This window comes from Syngnathus leptorhynchus, chromosome 15 (genome assembly GCF_054491065.1).
Source record: "Syngnathus leptorhynchus isolate UIUO chromosome 15, UIUO_Slep, whole genome shotgun sequence".
Taxonomy (NCBI): Eukaryota; Metazoa; Chordata; class Actinopteri; order Syngnathiformes; family Syngnathidae; genus Syngnathus; species Syngnathus leptorhynchus.
In genome coordinates this window covers 374250-388489 of record NC_141209.1, presented here as the reverse complement: position 1 = coordinate 388489, position 14240 = coordinate 374250, and the positions used below count along the sequence as shown (strand labels likewise).

Genomic DNA, 14240 nt, shown 5'->3' with positions numbered 1-14240 from the left:
TGGAGACGGCTCGAGTACTCTTTTACATCAAAGCGACACCAGCATATATATTAGATATTATATGCCGCTGAAATAAGCAGCAGGGACAAAGATGTTGCTTGAATGCGACTTGCTGTGTAACTTTCAGCATTAACGCTGCCTTGGCAGATGTGCAAGTTACTCAAGCCGTGGACAGGTGCCTATACTCTCATCCCAAAATGTTAGGATGTGCTTTTCATCCACGTGGATCGCATCAGTAGGATAGGAGAGAATAGAAGCGGAATAGATCGCCTCCATTGTCATTGTACTGCAGCGATTTCTGCAAAAATCTATCTCTTTTAGGCGGGACGTGTAACCTACCGACCATCCCGTCCGCATCGGACTTCAACACAGTGATGTCCAGTGACCAGAACACCTTGGACGGGACCCACTCGCAGCATTCCCAGCATAGCACTAGCCAGGATGACATTGCTGATATTGAAGAGGGAAACCTATGTCCCGCTGCTGTTCAACTGGCTGATGCTCAGGTGATTGATTCAAACACGCTTACCCTTTTGTTAGTGAAGGGGAAAAGAAAATGAACCAACGGGGCTCATTTGTGCCCCAAGTCAGCAAATTGCATCGTATTCTTATACTCTACTCTTTCACTGGTCTCTTTTCCCATCTTAGGTTGTTTTCAAGCCTTTACTGAACTATACTGGCATCCAAGCCCAAGACAGCACTCCGCTGAGCTACAAGATGTATTTCGGAGAACATTTGTCTTTTTCTGGGAACCTGGAGTGTCTGAGAGCGGACATTGTTGACTCGGACACCTCCAAAGAGCGCAAAAACAAAAGATCCAGGAGGTAAAGTACATCTTGTTCACGGTTGACGCCCAACCCTTTTCCCTGCTCCTCGCCAGCCAGCCAGCCAGGCAGGCAGGCAGACGCACGGCCATGACGGCTAAATCTTTTTTTCAAAAGCGAGACTCTGAATACACGGCGATCGCGACTGGCGACATTCCAGGCAGAATTGCGCAAGAGCTTTAACATTTGTGTCAACTCCTCCTCCCTCTAGACAAGGCACGGTGAACCTGCCACCGCTGGAGTTCAAACCAGCTCTTCTTATTGAGACGTTCAGCTTGAATGCCGTTGTTATGGAGAAGTCGAGCAGCGCGCCGCAAGGCTCCACCGCGGCCCCGCTGTCCTTCCACGACCTCAGCCGCCGCCACTACAACACGTTCCACTGTGACTTCACCACAGCCTGCCAGGCCATTAGCCAACGCGTGGACATGGCTCTAGTGCGCCTCATTCACCAGTTCAGCACCATGATCGACGACATCAAAGCCACTCAGACGGACATTAAGCTAAACCGTTACACCGCGGGCTCCGCTTCGCCCACGCCGACCTTCAAGGCCCGACCCTACCGCCACTTTAGGTCGTCGGACTTTAGCCGCAGCTCGCGGGGCAGCATCAATGGGACGGCGCGCGGCGCCACGCAAACCCTGAAGAGCAAGAGAGGGGTGGGGGGTGCTGGAGGCTTGCCACTCAATGGACCACCCTCAGCCATGGACACGCTAGGAAGAAGGGAACACCGAGGACGTGGTTCGCTTGGACGTTCAGAGCGGCGCACCTCAAAGGTGACCATTTGTTGTTGTTTTTTGGATCATCTAGGATAATAATAATCATGTCCGCGTTGATATTTTGTCTTACTTTGTTAAGGGCTCTTGCTCTCCGCCAGCGAGTAGGGCTCGCGCTTGACGAGATGACAATGTAGTCTAAATACTGTGGGTGACGAGATTTGGGCACTACTGACCCAGTTGGAAATGTCCAAAAGTGACATTCAATATCAGTGTAAATGTCTGAACTAGAAATGGAGTCTACACACACAAACACAAGGTGGAGCTAGAAGAGCAGAAAAGCAACAATGTCTTAAATGATACAACATCTTCAGAGGTCATTTCACATGCACTGTACTCCGATGTATTCTTTCGTAGGATGATAGCTTTTTTTTTTTTTTTTTTTCCCAATTGTAAAACGCGTTTACTCTCGTTGAATCTCTTTGTAAGGTGTCCAGAAAGGGCTCTCGCGATGTGGCGGACCACACCGCAATTCAGATGGACGATTCTGACTCCATCACGGTGTCGGAGCAGAGTGAGCCGTCAGCGGAATGTTGGCAGAACATGTACAAGCTGCTCAACTTCTACTCGCTCATCTCAGATCCCACAGGCATCTTGGAGAAAGGTTCTGCTGAGAATTGCTTGTCAGGTGGGTATCGGCACTCATTATTGTAGGTCCGAATGATTTCACTCTTCAATCATAGATGTCTGTCAGTAGGGGGCTGATCTTCTTACTGGAGGACAACAACTGAATGATTCCCCGGTGTGCTTCAATGCGATTGTGGCTCGATCGTTTTCTCCCCTTCATCTGTTCCGCAGAGGGTGGGCGGCGGCCATCCGAGCCGCTCTGCAACGTGATCTTTGAGAACGAACAGCAGGAACCCACGCCCAGCAAGCCCCCTCCTGCTGGCTGCAGGCGGCGTAGCCTGGTGAGCTCCGAGCCCCAGCACGTCACCCTCATCGTGTTTGGCATCGGTATGGTGAACCGCACCCACCTGGAGGCTGACATCGGTGGACTCACCATGGAGGCAGAACTCAAGAAGATCCATGGAAGTTTTACCCTCAAGGAGAAGATGAAAGGTGATGTGCTGAATATGTCCTGATGTAAAACAAATGAAAAATCGATTCTTGATGACTTACTAGCCTTTGTGTCTTTTAGACATCCTTCATCAGAAAATGACTGAGACCTGTGCCTCAGCTCATATAGGAGGGGTAAACATTGTACTGCTGGAGGGCATAACACCTGACATTCAGTACGTTCACAAAGATACCCTTTTTTCTTCTTCTTCTTCTTTTTTTAAATTGTCTCTAAAACTGAGAATGATATCCATTTTTGTCCTCTTTTGATCAAGTCAAAGTATTCTGTCTTTCCCTATGAATAATACATCCATTAAAAGAACAAAAGGAAGCATTTAAAGCATGATACACTAAAGCTGTAGAATTCGTTTACATTTTCCTCTGCTCTCCCTTTTTTGTTGTTGCTTTCTCCCCCCAACTACATGCATAGACTGGAGGATTTCCCAACATCTCCCACCAGCACGGCAAAACAAGAGTTTCTGTATGTTGTCGCTGCTTTCTAGGGTCATCTTTTCGTCAAAATCCAAAAGCATCTCCATCATTTGTTTGTTACCTCTACTCCACGCGTGTGCATGAAAACATTTCAGTGGTCTCGAGAGATGGACGTTGCAATCCCTCTTTCTTTCCTCTTGCCGTATGGAGTCAGAAGCAGTATGTGATTATCGCTTCATCGATGTCTGACCGACAGTGAAAATGACGTTTCATTTGAGTGCCTGAGAAAAGCTTAGAAACGTTAAGGGGAGGGGGATGATGGGTGCATGATGTTACTTGGTTTCCAATTAGCCTACTCAAAAACAATCTCGGAAGCAATAGCCATCCATCTTTTCAAAGTGGAGCCACCTCACGATGGCTCTCTAGTTTAATTAGGCCGTCGCCGTTCTCACACGTCGACGCACGGGTAATTCTCGGAAATCTCTCAAATATTTTAGGTTATCCGTTGTCAGACCGTCCTCAATCTGCACGATGAATCCTTTTGTCGTCGTCCATACGCTCATATCTATCTTGGCGTCAGCTGCAGCAGATCACGTGTGAATCCTTTGTCTCCCTTCTTGCAGAACTGTGGTTAAGTGCAACATCGCCAAGTCTCAGGCCTTGTACAGCGCCCAGCGTGGACTGAAAACCAATAATGCGGCTGTCTTCAAAGTGGGAGCCGTCATGATCAACATCCCCCAGCACCCAGCCACTTTACACAGCATGATGGTCCGCAGCTCCCATCAGCTGTCCAAACAGATCTCTGACCTGATCCGACAGCCGTCTAACGCGTACGTCGAGCTTTCCTCCGCTTCCCAAAAATACGCCGAATATTGCACACTACCCCGAAATGCACACACGTCTTCTCCCACTGCATTGGGTTTGTCATCGTATTCACTACATTCTTGTAACGTGAATTAGGACGAGCTACTTTTGATGGACTGACTGAACGTTTCTTCTTCCTCTCCAGCCAACCTCCCAATAGGGAGGACACGCCCACCCCGCAACCCTCCGACAAAGGGTCCAGCATCAATCAGACGCCCGTCGAGGCCAACGAATTTCCCCAGCTTCCCGAAGGCCTCGAAAAGAAGCCCATCGTGCTCAAGTTCAGCGCCATGATGGATGGCATCACCATCGGCGCCGCCCTGCTCCCCTCGCTGAAAGCCGAGTACAAAATGGGTCGCATGAAAAGCCACGGCATGACAGGTGCGTAGGCAAAACACATCCGTAACATTGATTTGAAAATCAAGAAGGGATATTTGTTGATGTTGCAGGGGCTCAAACCAGCTTCACCTTTGAGTTGCCAAACCACAAGCTATGCTTTCAATCAAAAGTGTCTCCTGTGGACATGTCCACCATGCCACCATCGGCGAGCCTCACCCTGCCACCCGTTACCATGTCCGGAGAGTACATCATGGAGGACCACGAGAGTCATTCCGATCAGGGTTGGGGCGCCGATGACTTCCCTGCAAAGCAAGGCAACTATCTCCAAGGCAACTACCTGCGCTGTGTGGCAGAGGTGGGATAGGACTTGTCTCATTCCTGTGAAGATTAATGAATGAGCTGGGTTGACGGCTCGCTCACTGGCTTTCCTCCTCTCTCTCTCTCTCTCTCAGATTGGCTCTTTTGAACACAACCTGACCACTGATCTGTTAAACCACCTGGTTTTCCTGCAGAAGGTTTTCATGAAGGAGGTCAATGAGGTCATCCAGAAGGTCTCAGGTGATGACAAATTTGTTGAACTGACATAAAGCTGGCTGGCTGGCTGGCTGGCTGGCTGGCTGGCTGGCTGGCTGGCTGGCTGGCTGGCTGGCTGGCTGGCTGGCTGGCTTGCTTGTGATGGTTGCTGTAAAGGCTCACGTTCCTGTAAACGTAGGTTATTCTACTTCCAGCAGTAGTGGGCTCCAGCTATGCTTCCCACTCTGCAAGCATAGTTTTGACAAAATATCAAGGCGTCACAAAGCTTGCCTTTCACTCCACAACCTTGCTTAAAATACTGACATGTCGTCGCTGAGCCCAAATTTGTCACGTCGACTCGTCGGGCATCACGCGTGTGTTGATTGCGGCAGGGGTGGAACAACCCATCCCGCTGTGGAATGAGCACGACAACTCGACGGATGCAGACAAGCCCAAAATCCTGCTCTATTCGCTGAGCCTCATGTTCAAGGTACTTTGCACGCAATATCCACTTGTCTGTATGATGACACAAGCACAAGGTATCATTGAAAACAGTCAATGATAAAAATGCCTTTCAAGCAGAGAGAGGGCTTGTTTTCACAGGGAATCCAAATGACCGCCACCACCCCTTCAATGAGGGCTGTCCGTTTTGAGACCGGCTTGATTGAGTTGGAGCTGTCCAACAGGATCCAGTGTAAGGCTCAGCCTGGTGGCAGCAGCAGTTATCTGAAACTTTTTGGCAAATGTCAAGTTGACCTACACTTGGCCCTTGGACAAATTGTCAAGCACCAGGTACAAACAACAGTCATTTTTTTTTGTTTGTTTTTTTTTTTTTTTTGTTAAGCCACTTTTCCTGGAACAGGTCTATGAAGAGGCAGGCTCAGACTTCCACCAGGTAGCATACTTTCGGACCCGGATTGGCCTGCGAAACGCTCTCCAGGAGGAGATCAGTGGCTCGTCTGACAAGGAGGCTGTTCTCATCACACTCAACAGGCCGATTGTTTTCGCCCAACCTGTGGCATTTGACAGAGGTCAGTTTACCGCCAGATGTTTGTCTCTCAAAAGATTGGATGGTTTGCATGTTTGAGCCTCTGAACTTTGCCAACTTTGTCCAAATTGTCGCTATAATGTGTGTCTGTCCTCCCGCAGCTGTGCTATTCTGGCTGAATTACAAGGCGGCGTACGACAACTGGAACGAACAGCGCTTGGCGCTCAACAAGGACATTCACGTGGCCACAAAAGAGGTGGTGGACAAGCTGCCGGGTATCCAACAGACATCAGCCCAAGCCTTCAGCACTCTCTTCCTTCAACTGACGGTCAATGACCTTGGCATCTGCCTGCCCATCACCGGCGCATCCCAGGTAATGGCACGGCCGGCATATTTTGGGACACTCTATACAAACCCCAATTCAAATGTCGTGCAGGTCTCCCTGAATCTTATCTACAGACTATGAGATAGCTGAATTCCTTGCAAACGTAGCGTTGACAAATGTTCCGGTGAACGTCTCTCCACCGTCGCTTGTGAACAAATGAGCCTTTGACTGATACCCAACCGTAACATTCCCGATTGTGTTGACCCGTGCGATGTTCCAAATGGGTCTTTTGCAATATACAATGAATGAATATAGGTTGCAAAGAATTATCATATCATATGGCCACTTCATTGGAATTGGGCTTTGTTTGCATGTCTAAAAGTAGATGCCTGTGCGTGCGTGCGTGTCTATACAATTATATGTATATGTCATTAATTATTTCCATAGAAAGGACAAGCAACCACTGCGGAAGGCACAAACTCTGAATCTGGGCCCTGCACATCAAAAGCCCAGAATAAAAATGCCCGAAAAGTAACCTGCCATGTGTACATACTCTATTGCTTGTGTTGGGTTGCTGAGGGACAGAGGCTGGCTAACTGTGCTCAACACACCTTGTTTTAATCCTCCATTGCAGTGTTCTCTAGAGTTCTATTTTCTGGGTAAAAATTAACCACAGGACTCCAAATGAGTCCTAACTAAGAGTGGAGGCGGTGTCTCGGGGGTGGGGCTTTCATTGCTACTTGAAAAAAGATGGTATGCTAATTAGGATTCCATTTGAATGCTTAGCTCATTTTCTGGTGGACTCATCCTGAATTCAAATTCTGATCTGAATGCCTGCTCTGAACTCCTCAAATCATTTGCCTCGCTTTCTTTCTTTGCCAGGCCAACCACAGCATCGATCTGGACACCAGCTCGGCATTGGTCTTGACTATCGAGAGCACGCTGATCACCGCCTGCTCCTCGGAGTCCCTGGTTAGCAAAGGCCACTTCAAGAATTTCTGCATCCGCTTTGCGGAGGGTTTTGAGACCACTTGGGATGACTGGAAGCCCGAGATCCGAGGCGATTTGGTCATGAACGCTTGTGAGTGATGACAGGGATTTTCTAGGAAAGCCGGCCCACGCTGCTTCTCTGAATCGCTCGCCTTGTTTGTGATGAATCCTCAGGTATAGTCCCCGACGGCACCTACGAAGTGTGTTCTAGGACCACGGGGCAACCGTCTGCTGGCAAGTTGTACCCCATCAAATAAGGATCACACACACCCAGCAGGATACTTTCCTTGATGAAGAAGAATAAGGGCAAACAGAAGGTTGCAGGTTTTTCATTCATTTTCATCCTCGCCCGCCCTCTGCTTTTCTCTCCTCGCCAACAAATCAGAGAGCAGTAGTGCCGGTACCTGGACTCTGAATGTGCTTTGGAAGATGTGCGGCATCGACGTTCACATGGACCCCAATATCGGCAAGCGCCTCAACGCCCTGGGTAACACGCTGACGTCAATGACGGGAGAAGAAGACGTCGACGACATCACCGACCTCAACTCTGTCAACATGGCGGACCTGTCCGATGAAGATGAAGGTGACACCATGTCACCCACTATCCACATGGTCAGTCAATATCTCCTTTGGGTTGCTTCCATATGCGTAAGGTTCGACGCCGAGTCAAAGTGCGGCGGTCGCTGTACTTCTTGTACGTGTAAAGCTCGCGGTAGGTGGCACGGCGCCACTTTGAACAGTTGTAGCAAAGTCAGCCGCGCAGAAACGCAATTGCGATGACTGCGTTGGCCAGGCCGTGCTCGCCGTGACCTGCGCCGGCTCCGTCCCTCCGTCCGTACAGTGCGTGTGAAAAACCATTCATCCGTTCTTTCAGCGATACGTTTGTCGGGCAAAACTTTCTTTGTCCCCGCAGAGTCCAGAGAGCCAATTCAGCCCACGGCTGACTTTAAAGAAACGTCTGGTAAACCACATCCTGGGCCTGAGTCCCAGACCCCAGAGTGTATCTGTCCCAGCCGACTACTTAAAGTGTCCCTCGCCCCGCCTTCGAGCGGACGGTGCCCGGCCCCAAAGACCTCTCTCCTGGGCCTGCGTATGTAGCCGGCTAGCCAAGAGTGTGAAAGTCTTCTTTGGGCTGATGGCCGGAACAATGAGGCTGGTGGAATGAGCAATCGCTTCAAAGTAGCATTGCTTAGCATGGAGAGTTCAATCTGGCTGAAATGAAATATGCCTATGTGACAATCGGGGGAAGGTTTCTTCACTTTTTCTCTCTTTCACTTTGGGTGTGCGTGGTGACGGTGGTGGTGGTTCTTTCATTGGATTCCAGAAAAAATAATTCATCAACCCCGATTTGAATTGGGCCAAGACTAACAACAAACAATAATCACACGTTTGAAGCACCTTCTGGGCACAAACTGGACTTGAATTCAAAAGAGATTTGTGCTTGGGATTGCTGCCATTATCAAGCTTGACATTCCATTCCATTCCATTCTTCCACCAGGAGGCAGTTGATCCCAGAAGGCAGACGGTCACGGGAAACCAGGCCAACGACGCGCGAGTCCGAAAGTTTACCAAGAGGGTGGTGGACATCAGAGAGCTGAACGAACAGGCCAAAGTCATCGATGACCTCAAGTAGGCGTCCCGCTTGGACATTTGGTCGAGAGCAGCCTCGAGTAGTGTGCCAAAGAGCTTCAGTGACGTTGTCACTCTCTGCATCCACAGGAAATTGGGAGCAAGTGAGGGCACCATCAACCAGGAAATTCAGCGCTATCAACAGCTGGAGTCTGTGGCCGTCAATGACATCAGGAGAGATGTCAGAAAGAAGCTGCGGCGCTCCAGTATGAGGGTGAGCTCTCCGTCTCCGTCCTTCCTCCGCAGCCCAATGACGACAAATTCACATTGTGCGAGTCTGTCTCGTTTGGACAGAACTGGTTGTGACGGGTTGTTTTTTTTTGTTTTTGCCCCCTCCCTTAAGGCCGCCTCTCTCAAGGATAAGTGGGGTCTTGGCTACAAACCGAGCTACAACCGTTCCAAAAGCATCTCGGCAGCGGCGGGTCGACCGCCTCTAAAAAGGATGGACAGACAGAGGTAATCCATAAGTCTTTGAAGAATGGCGTGAAATAGCTATCGTTAGCTTGCAAAGTTTATGATAGGCATCTCTAGGATGATATAAATGGCCATCTCATATGACTCTTATTATTTTGGTGGCCCAGAAGTAGTAACTCTGCCTTGGCTGTAGTGGCACGCACCACAGACGCACAGTAGATTAGAGGCCATTTGGCACCGCCAGCAAGATCTGAACGTAGCCTCCTCCCTCCCTTGGCCAGCATGACATTTTGATGTTGACTTCTTTGGAATTAAAATTTCAAGAAGTGACACAGCGCATCCCCGTGAGGCACGCCACGCTTTGCGGCTCATGTGCCGGCGGCGCCCAACCCACCTCCTAGTGGTATTTCAAGATGCCAAGTATACACATTGTGCACGCCAAATTGCATACACTGAGCCAAACATAATATTGTCAATGTCACAATGTCTTGAGTTCCAGGATAGGAGACGTGGATGACTTCCCTGATGTGCGTGTGGATGCCTCCTCTCCTGGACCGCGGGTCACTTTCAACATCCAAGACACGGTAATGGCACATTTTGTCCATTCTACACATATTATCTTTGTTTTCAAATGACAAACGTTGTGTCAAAGTGTTTCTCAGGAAATCTGATAGTCATTCAAACGATTAAATACGTCAGGGCCAGCCAAACAGAAAAGCTAAACATTCATACGCAATTGGTTGAGCGCAGAATTATGACACGTTCAGCAGCGAGTTCACGGAAAAGATGAAATGACATTGGGGCGTACGCGCTCATGACCTAGGTTGTCCTCCATTTGCATAGTTGAACATATTTCTCCAAAATTTTGGAAGACTTTCTTTCTTTTTAATGTTTTTGTTCAATTTAATATGAATAATCAGGCTTTGGAGTCTGCGATTGCACCTCTCAGTCCAGGAGATGTATTCAAGGTATACTTTTTCAAAAAATGACTTCTTTTTCTTAACAAATAATGATCCTCACCGAATAGCAAAATACATACTTTGGTTTTCCCCCCTACCTTTCTTCTGCGACGATCTTAGTGATGCGGTCGGGATTTTTCAAATCCAAACAGGATGATGAAATAGTGGCTTCAGCAATCACAATGGACTTAAGCTAAGCAGCATTGTTATGTTTGAACAACAGTATGAGCGGATTTGCATACTTTGTTTCTTTTTATCGATTCATGAATCAAATGATAATCCCAGTGCTGCAGTCCGTGCGCAGCAGGCTATACGTGGATAAAGTCTAAAAAAAAGAAATGTATGAAGTGGCCATCATGTATTGTCATCCTGTCTTGGAAGATCCTAACTGGCATTGCTGCAAACTAATAAATGGCTGATTTCTGACAATGATTCTGCATGGTCAGCACTTAAACCAACCACTACTACAGACGGAAATATTGCAACATAGCAAACGTTTAGACCGGTGCCAGCTGCATCACAGTTACCGGCCTGGCCTGGGCAAAAGCTGCTGACATTCTTCCTTAAATACTGGAGTATTATTTAACCTTCTGTGTTGTGCCTTGAAGAGGTTTACAGTATTTCAGTAAGTCATTTTACTTTCTGCGTGTGGCACGTTCACGCACTGACAGTGGTGCGCTGTGGCTCGGGCACTTCCTTGTGCTATTTCCCCCCCCCTCCATAATGCATCCATCCATCCATCTATCCTCCATTCTTTTGCCTTTTCTCCAATGCCATCGTTATCTCCTGTCTGGGCAATTTCAGCGTATAACCTCCGAGAACATTTGCAGGACGGTCGTGTCGGTTCTGTCTTTGGGTACTTTTGCTAGTTGGCGGCTCACCGATCAAAGGCAATGATGACTCGTGCGCATCGCGGCACTTAACGCGTGCAAGTAGCAAACGCTTTGTGAGTCTGACTTTGTGATCTTGTGCGAAGTTTCCCGAGGAGTCCGAGCTGGACCTGTTGTCAGTCACCACTGACGAGCCATCATCCCATCCTCACGATCGCCACCATCTTCATTCTTCATCCATCATCGGAGACCACAGCTCCGTTTTCAGCGCTCCTTGCACCCCTGCTGTTCTCTCACCGCAAATTCCCTTCCAGCACGATGACGTGCACCGAGATGAGCTGTCCTCGTCTTCCTCCGAAGACTCGGAAAAGGACGACGACTTTGAACGCGAGAGGCCCCCGAGCTACCGAAGACCTTTGTACGTAGCTTCCTCATTTGGGATAGCGTTTAGCATCTCAACTTGTGTGAATAGCATACCGATAGAATATTGATTTATCATTTGTGCTTCTTTCCCTTTAGCCAAGCCTCTCACAAGAGATCGTCAGGTTTTTCCGCCGTGAGTCAGTTGTTCAGCGAACGTTGGCCGAGCACACCCGCCAATCGGAGCTTCGGCGGCGCAACGACAGAAAGAAACATCGACTTTGAACTGGATGTCCGTGTGGAAATAGACAGCGGCAAATGTGTTCTTCACCAGAGCACTCAGCAGGCTGAGCATGAAGAAATTTCATTCAGGAGGTGCAGTCAAAGTCATCATGCCTTGTCGTCGTCGTTGTTGTTGTTGTTGTTGTTGTTGTTGTTTTTCCACTCGGTCTCCTTGGATTTAAAAAACAACAACATTTAGATTGAAATTCCTTTCAAAAAATGAAGTTCCATCCTTTTTTTTTTTTCTCTCCTCTCTTTCTGCGGCTTTTGTAGGAGTTGCGATCGCAGCCTCAGGAGTCTCGACCAAGAGTCTCCTCCCAAAAAGAAAAAATTGCAGCCCGCCTACACATCTACGAGCCATCTTCTGGCTGGGAAAAAATGTCCCTCTTCACTGCAGACCAAATCCAATGACCTGGAGACCACCGTTTTCTACATTCCGGGAGTGGACGTAAAGGTCCGATTCTCCCCGGGCGATTCCAAATGTTTGGAATAGATTTGACATTGTGAATGATGAAGTCTCCCTTTTTCCAGTTGCACTATAACTCCAAGACCCTGAAGACGGAATCCCCTAGCGCCTCGCGCGGAACCTCGCTCTCGCGCTCGCTCTCCAAAGAGTCCAAGCTGTATGGTATGAAAGATAACGGTCCTCCCAATGCGGTCCAAAGCCAGACTAACTCGCTCCTACCTCCCCCGCTCCCACCTTTCCCATCAGGTACAGAAAGTTCCCTCATTCTTACTTGCATGCCCTAGCCACCGACACCATTCTGTCAAGCTGCGTGCACTTCTCTCAAAGAAAGATGCCACGTTTCTCCGGTCGACCAACCGCTGACTTTTCATTGTGTGTGTGTGTAGCCAAAGGTAAAGGGAGCGGAGGGGTGAAAACGGCCAAGCTGTACGCCTGGGTGGCCCTCCAGACTTTGCCGGAGGAAATGGTCATCAGCCCTTGTCTTCTTGATTTCTTGGAGAAAGCCTTAGAAACCATTCCCATCACTCCGGTGGAGCGAAGCTACGCAGGTGGGCTCGGTCGTCGGCTTGCCGCGAGCGACTCTCTCGTGTGGGACGGATGGGATGAGGGTCTTTGTGCTCTGCCGCTTCAGCTGTGGCTGCCCAGGAAGAGGACATGGGTCCATTCGAAACGGTGGAACCACTGGAGGAATCGGCCACTTCCCTGGTTTCTTCTTCCACGTCGGCGTATACTTCTTTTCCTGTCGATGTGGTGGTCTATGTCAGAGTTCAGGTATTCCGTTGCCCCCCCCCCAATCCAAAATGTGTTTCTGTCCTATTCACTGTTTGTCTTTTCAGCCTTCTCAGATCCGCTTCAGCTGCCTGCCCATGTCCCGAGTTGAATGTATGCTCAAACTGCCATCGTTGGACCTGGTCTTCTCTTCGAACCGTGGCGAATTAGAGACCCCGACGGGGGCCCATCCGAACGATGGCTCGCAGCCACCCTCCTCCACTCCACCGGGGCAGCACCTTCCCAAAGTGCCTCCGAGCAAAGGTGCGACATTTTGACCGGAGTGCTACTTCCAAACGGGCCGACTTATTTGTGCGCTCTTTCCACCTCTAGCCTCTCCGTTACTGGGGAGCCCTCTGGGCAGAAGCCGCCACAGCAGTAGCCAGTCCGACCTCACCGGGGGCCCGAGTAACTCGTCGGGTCTCAGCTTCACCGCCTGCATGTCGGACTTCTCGCTCTACGTGTTCCACCCCTATGGCGCTGGAAAGCAGAAATCTGCTGTCACAGGCCTGCCCCCGGGTCCAAGCCCATTAGGTATTGATCACGTTGACAGTCGTCATCTTTGGAAGAAGGATGCTCTTAATCATAGTATTGCTAGTAACGGCAGCGTTGTTTGGTGAGAGGAGTCGGACCGAGCGAGCCGTTGAATTAGCGTGTGACTGGAATTCAAGTGCTGGCACGCTGCCTGTTAAAGAAGGGAGCAGGGGGGAAATCTCTGGATTGATTTGAAAGAAGCCCGATTACGTGCCATCAAGAAGTTCACCTTCCTTACTGTCGAGTTAGACAAAGTTCATGGGGATTTTCTCTGCCGAATGAGATCCGGCTGGGTAGCAGTTGAAATTTCACTGATTGTGCCCTGAAGGTACAGTGGACGAGGAGCCGGCATCTGTGACCGGAAGAAAGGACTCTTTGAGCATCAACCTGGAGTTTGTTAAAGTCAGCTTATCCAGGATGAGGCGCACAGGAGGCCCCACATTTCTTGAAAGCTTCATTCCTGGCAAAGGTGGTAAAATGGACACCACTCTCATCAATATCTCAGGTACCTCGTGGGTGGGCTCTTACAATCGAATCATCTTCCTTTGTTTTTCATCTTGTGCTTTTGCTGTGCCCGGCCGGTCCCATCGCGCCGAGCAGAAAGACTCATCTCTCTGTTTTCCCTTTAGCCGTTTGTGACATCGGCTCGGCTTCCTTCAAGTACGACATGAGACGATTGAGTGAGATTCTGGCCTTCCCGAGGGCCTGGTACCGCCGAAGTATAGCCAGACGCCTCTTCCTTGGAGACCAGACCATCAACTTGCCAGGTAGCTGCTCTGCTTTGTGCCGCTGTTGACCATGTGTTGAAGCTGTTCTTCGAAGTTGTTCTTCGAAGTTGTTCTTCGAAGTTGTTCTTCATTTGCCACATTTGGACCTTTTCTGTGTTCCCTTCAG

The 14240-nt window shown here is 49.3% G+C and overlaps 1 protein-coding gene across 13 annotated transcripts in view; it reads left to right on the top strand.

Moving 5' to 3' along the window:
- bltp1 (bridge-like lipid transfer protein family member 1) overlaps positions 1-14240 on the top strand; it is a 32588-nt gene that overhangs the window by 14360 nt on the left and 3988 nt on the right. For 3 of the 13 annotated variants that reach the window (XM_085932824.1, XM_085932823.1, XM_085932819.1), the window contains 34 exons: positions 322-506; positions 649-824; positions 1036-1597; positions 2027-2225; positions 2396-2656; positions 2736-2829; positions 3709-3915; positions 4095-4330; positions 4399-4643; positions 4741-4846; positions 5194-5291; positions 5405-5593; positions 5664-5832; positions 5951-6162; positions 6562-6645; positions 6997-7195; positions 7279-7338; positions 7490-7716; positions 8018-8194; positions 8603-8733; positions 8824-8947; positions 9077-9189; positions 9641-9731; positions 10068-10115; positions 11083-11354; positions 11456-11671; positions 11852-12032; positions 12110-12290; positions 12431-12592; positions 12676-12815; positions 12881-13076; positions 13146-13346; positions 13675-13851; positions 13976-14113. In XM_085932824.1, coding sequence (XP_085788950.1) covers positions 322-506; positions 649-824; positions 1036-1597; positions 2027-2225; positions 2396-2656; positions 2736-2829; positions 3709-3915; positions 4095-4330; positions 4399-4643; positions 4741-4846; positions 5194-5291; positions 5405-5593; positions 5664-5832; positions 5951-6162; positions 6562-6645; positions 6997-7195; positions 7279-7338; positions 7490-7716; positions 8018-8194; positions 8603-8733; positions 8824-8947; positions 9077-9189; positions 9641-9731; positions 10068-10115; positions 11083-11354; positions 11456-11671; positions 11852-12032; positions 12110-12290; positions 12431-12592; positions 12676-12815; positions 12881-13076; positions 13146-13346; positions 13675-13851; positions 13976-14113 — 6057 coding nt within the window. The remainder of the gene's footprint in view (positions 1-321; positions 507-648; positions 825-1035; positions 1598-2026; positions 2226-2395; positions 2657-2735; positions 2830-3708; positions 3916-4094; positions 4331-4398; positions 4644-4740; positions 4847-5193; positions 5292-5404; positions 5594-5663; positions 5833-5950; positions 6163-6561; positions 6646-6996; positions 7196-7278; positions 7339-7489; positions 7717-8017; positions 8195-8602; positions 8734-8823; positions 8948-9076; positions 9190-9640; positions 9732-10067; positions 10116-11082; positions 11355-11455; positions 11672-11851; positions 12033-12109; positions 12291-12430; positions 12593-12675; positions 12816-12880; positions 13077-13145; positions 13347-13674; positions 13852-13975; positions 14114-14240) is intronic. The other 10 variants (XM_085932832.1, XM_085932827.1, XM_085932820.1 and 7 more) reach the window with 9 other exon arrangements.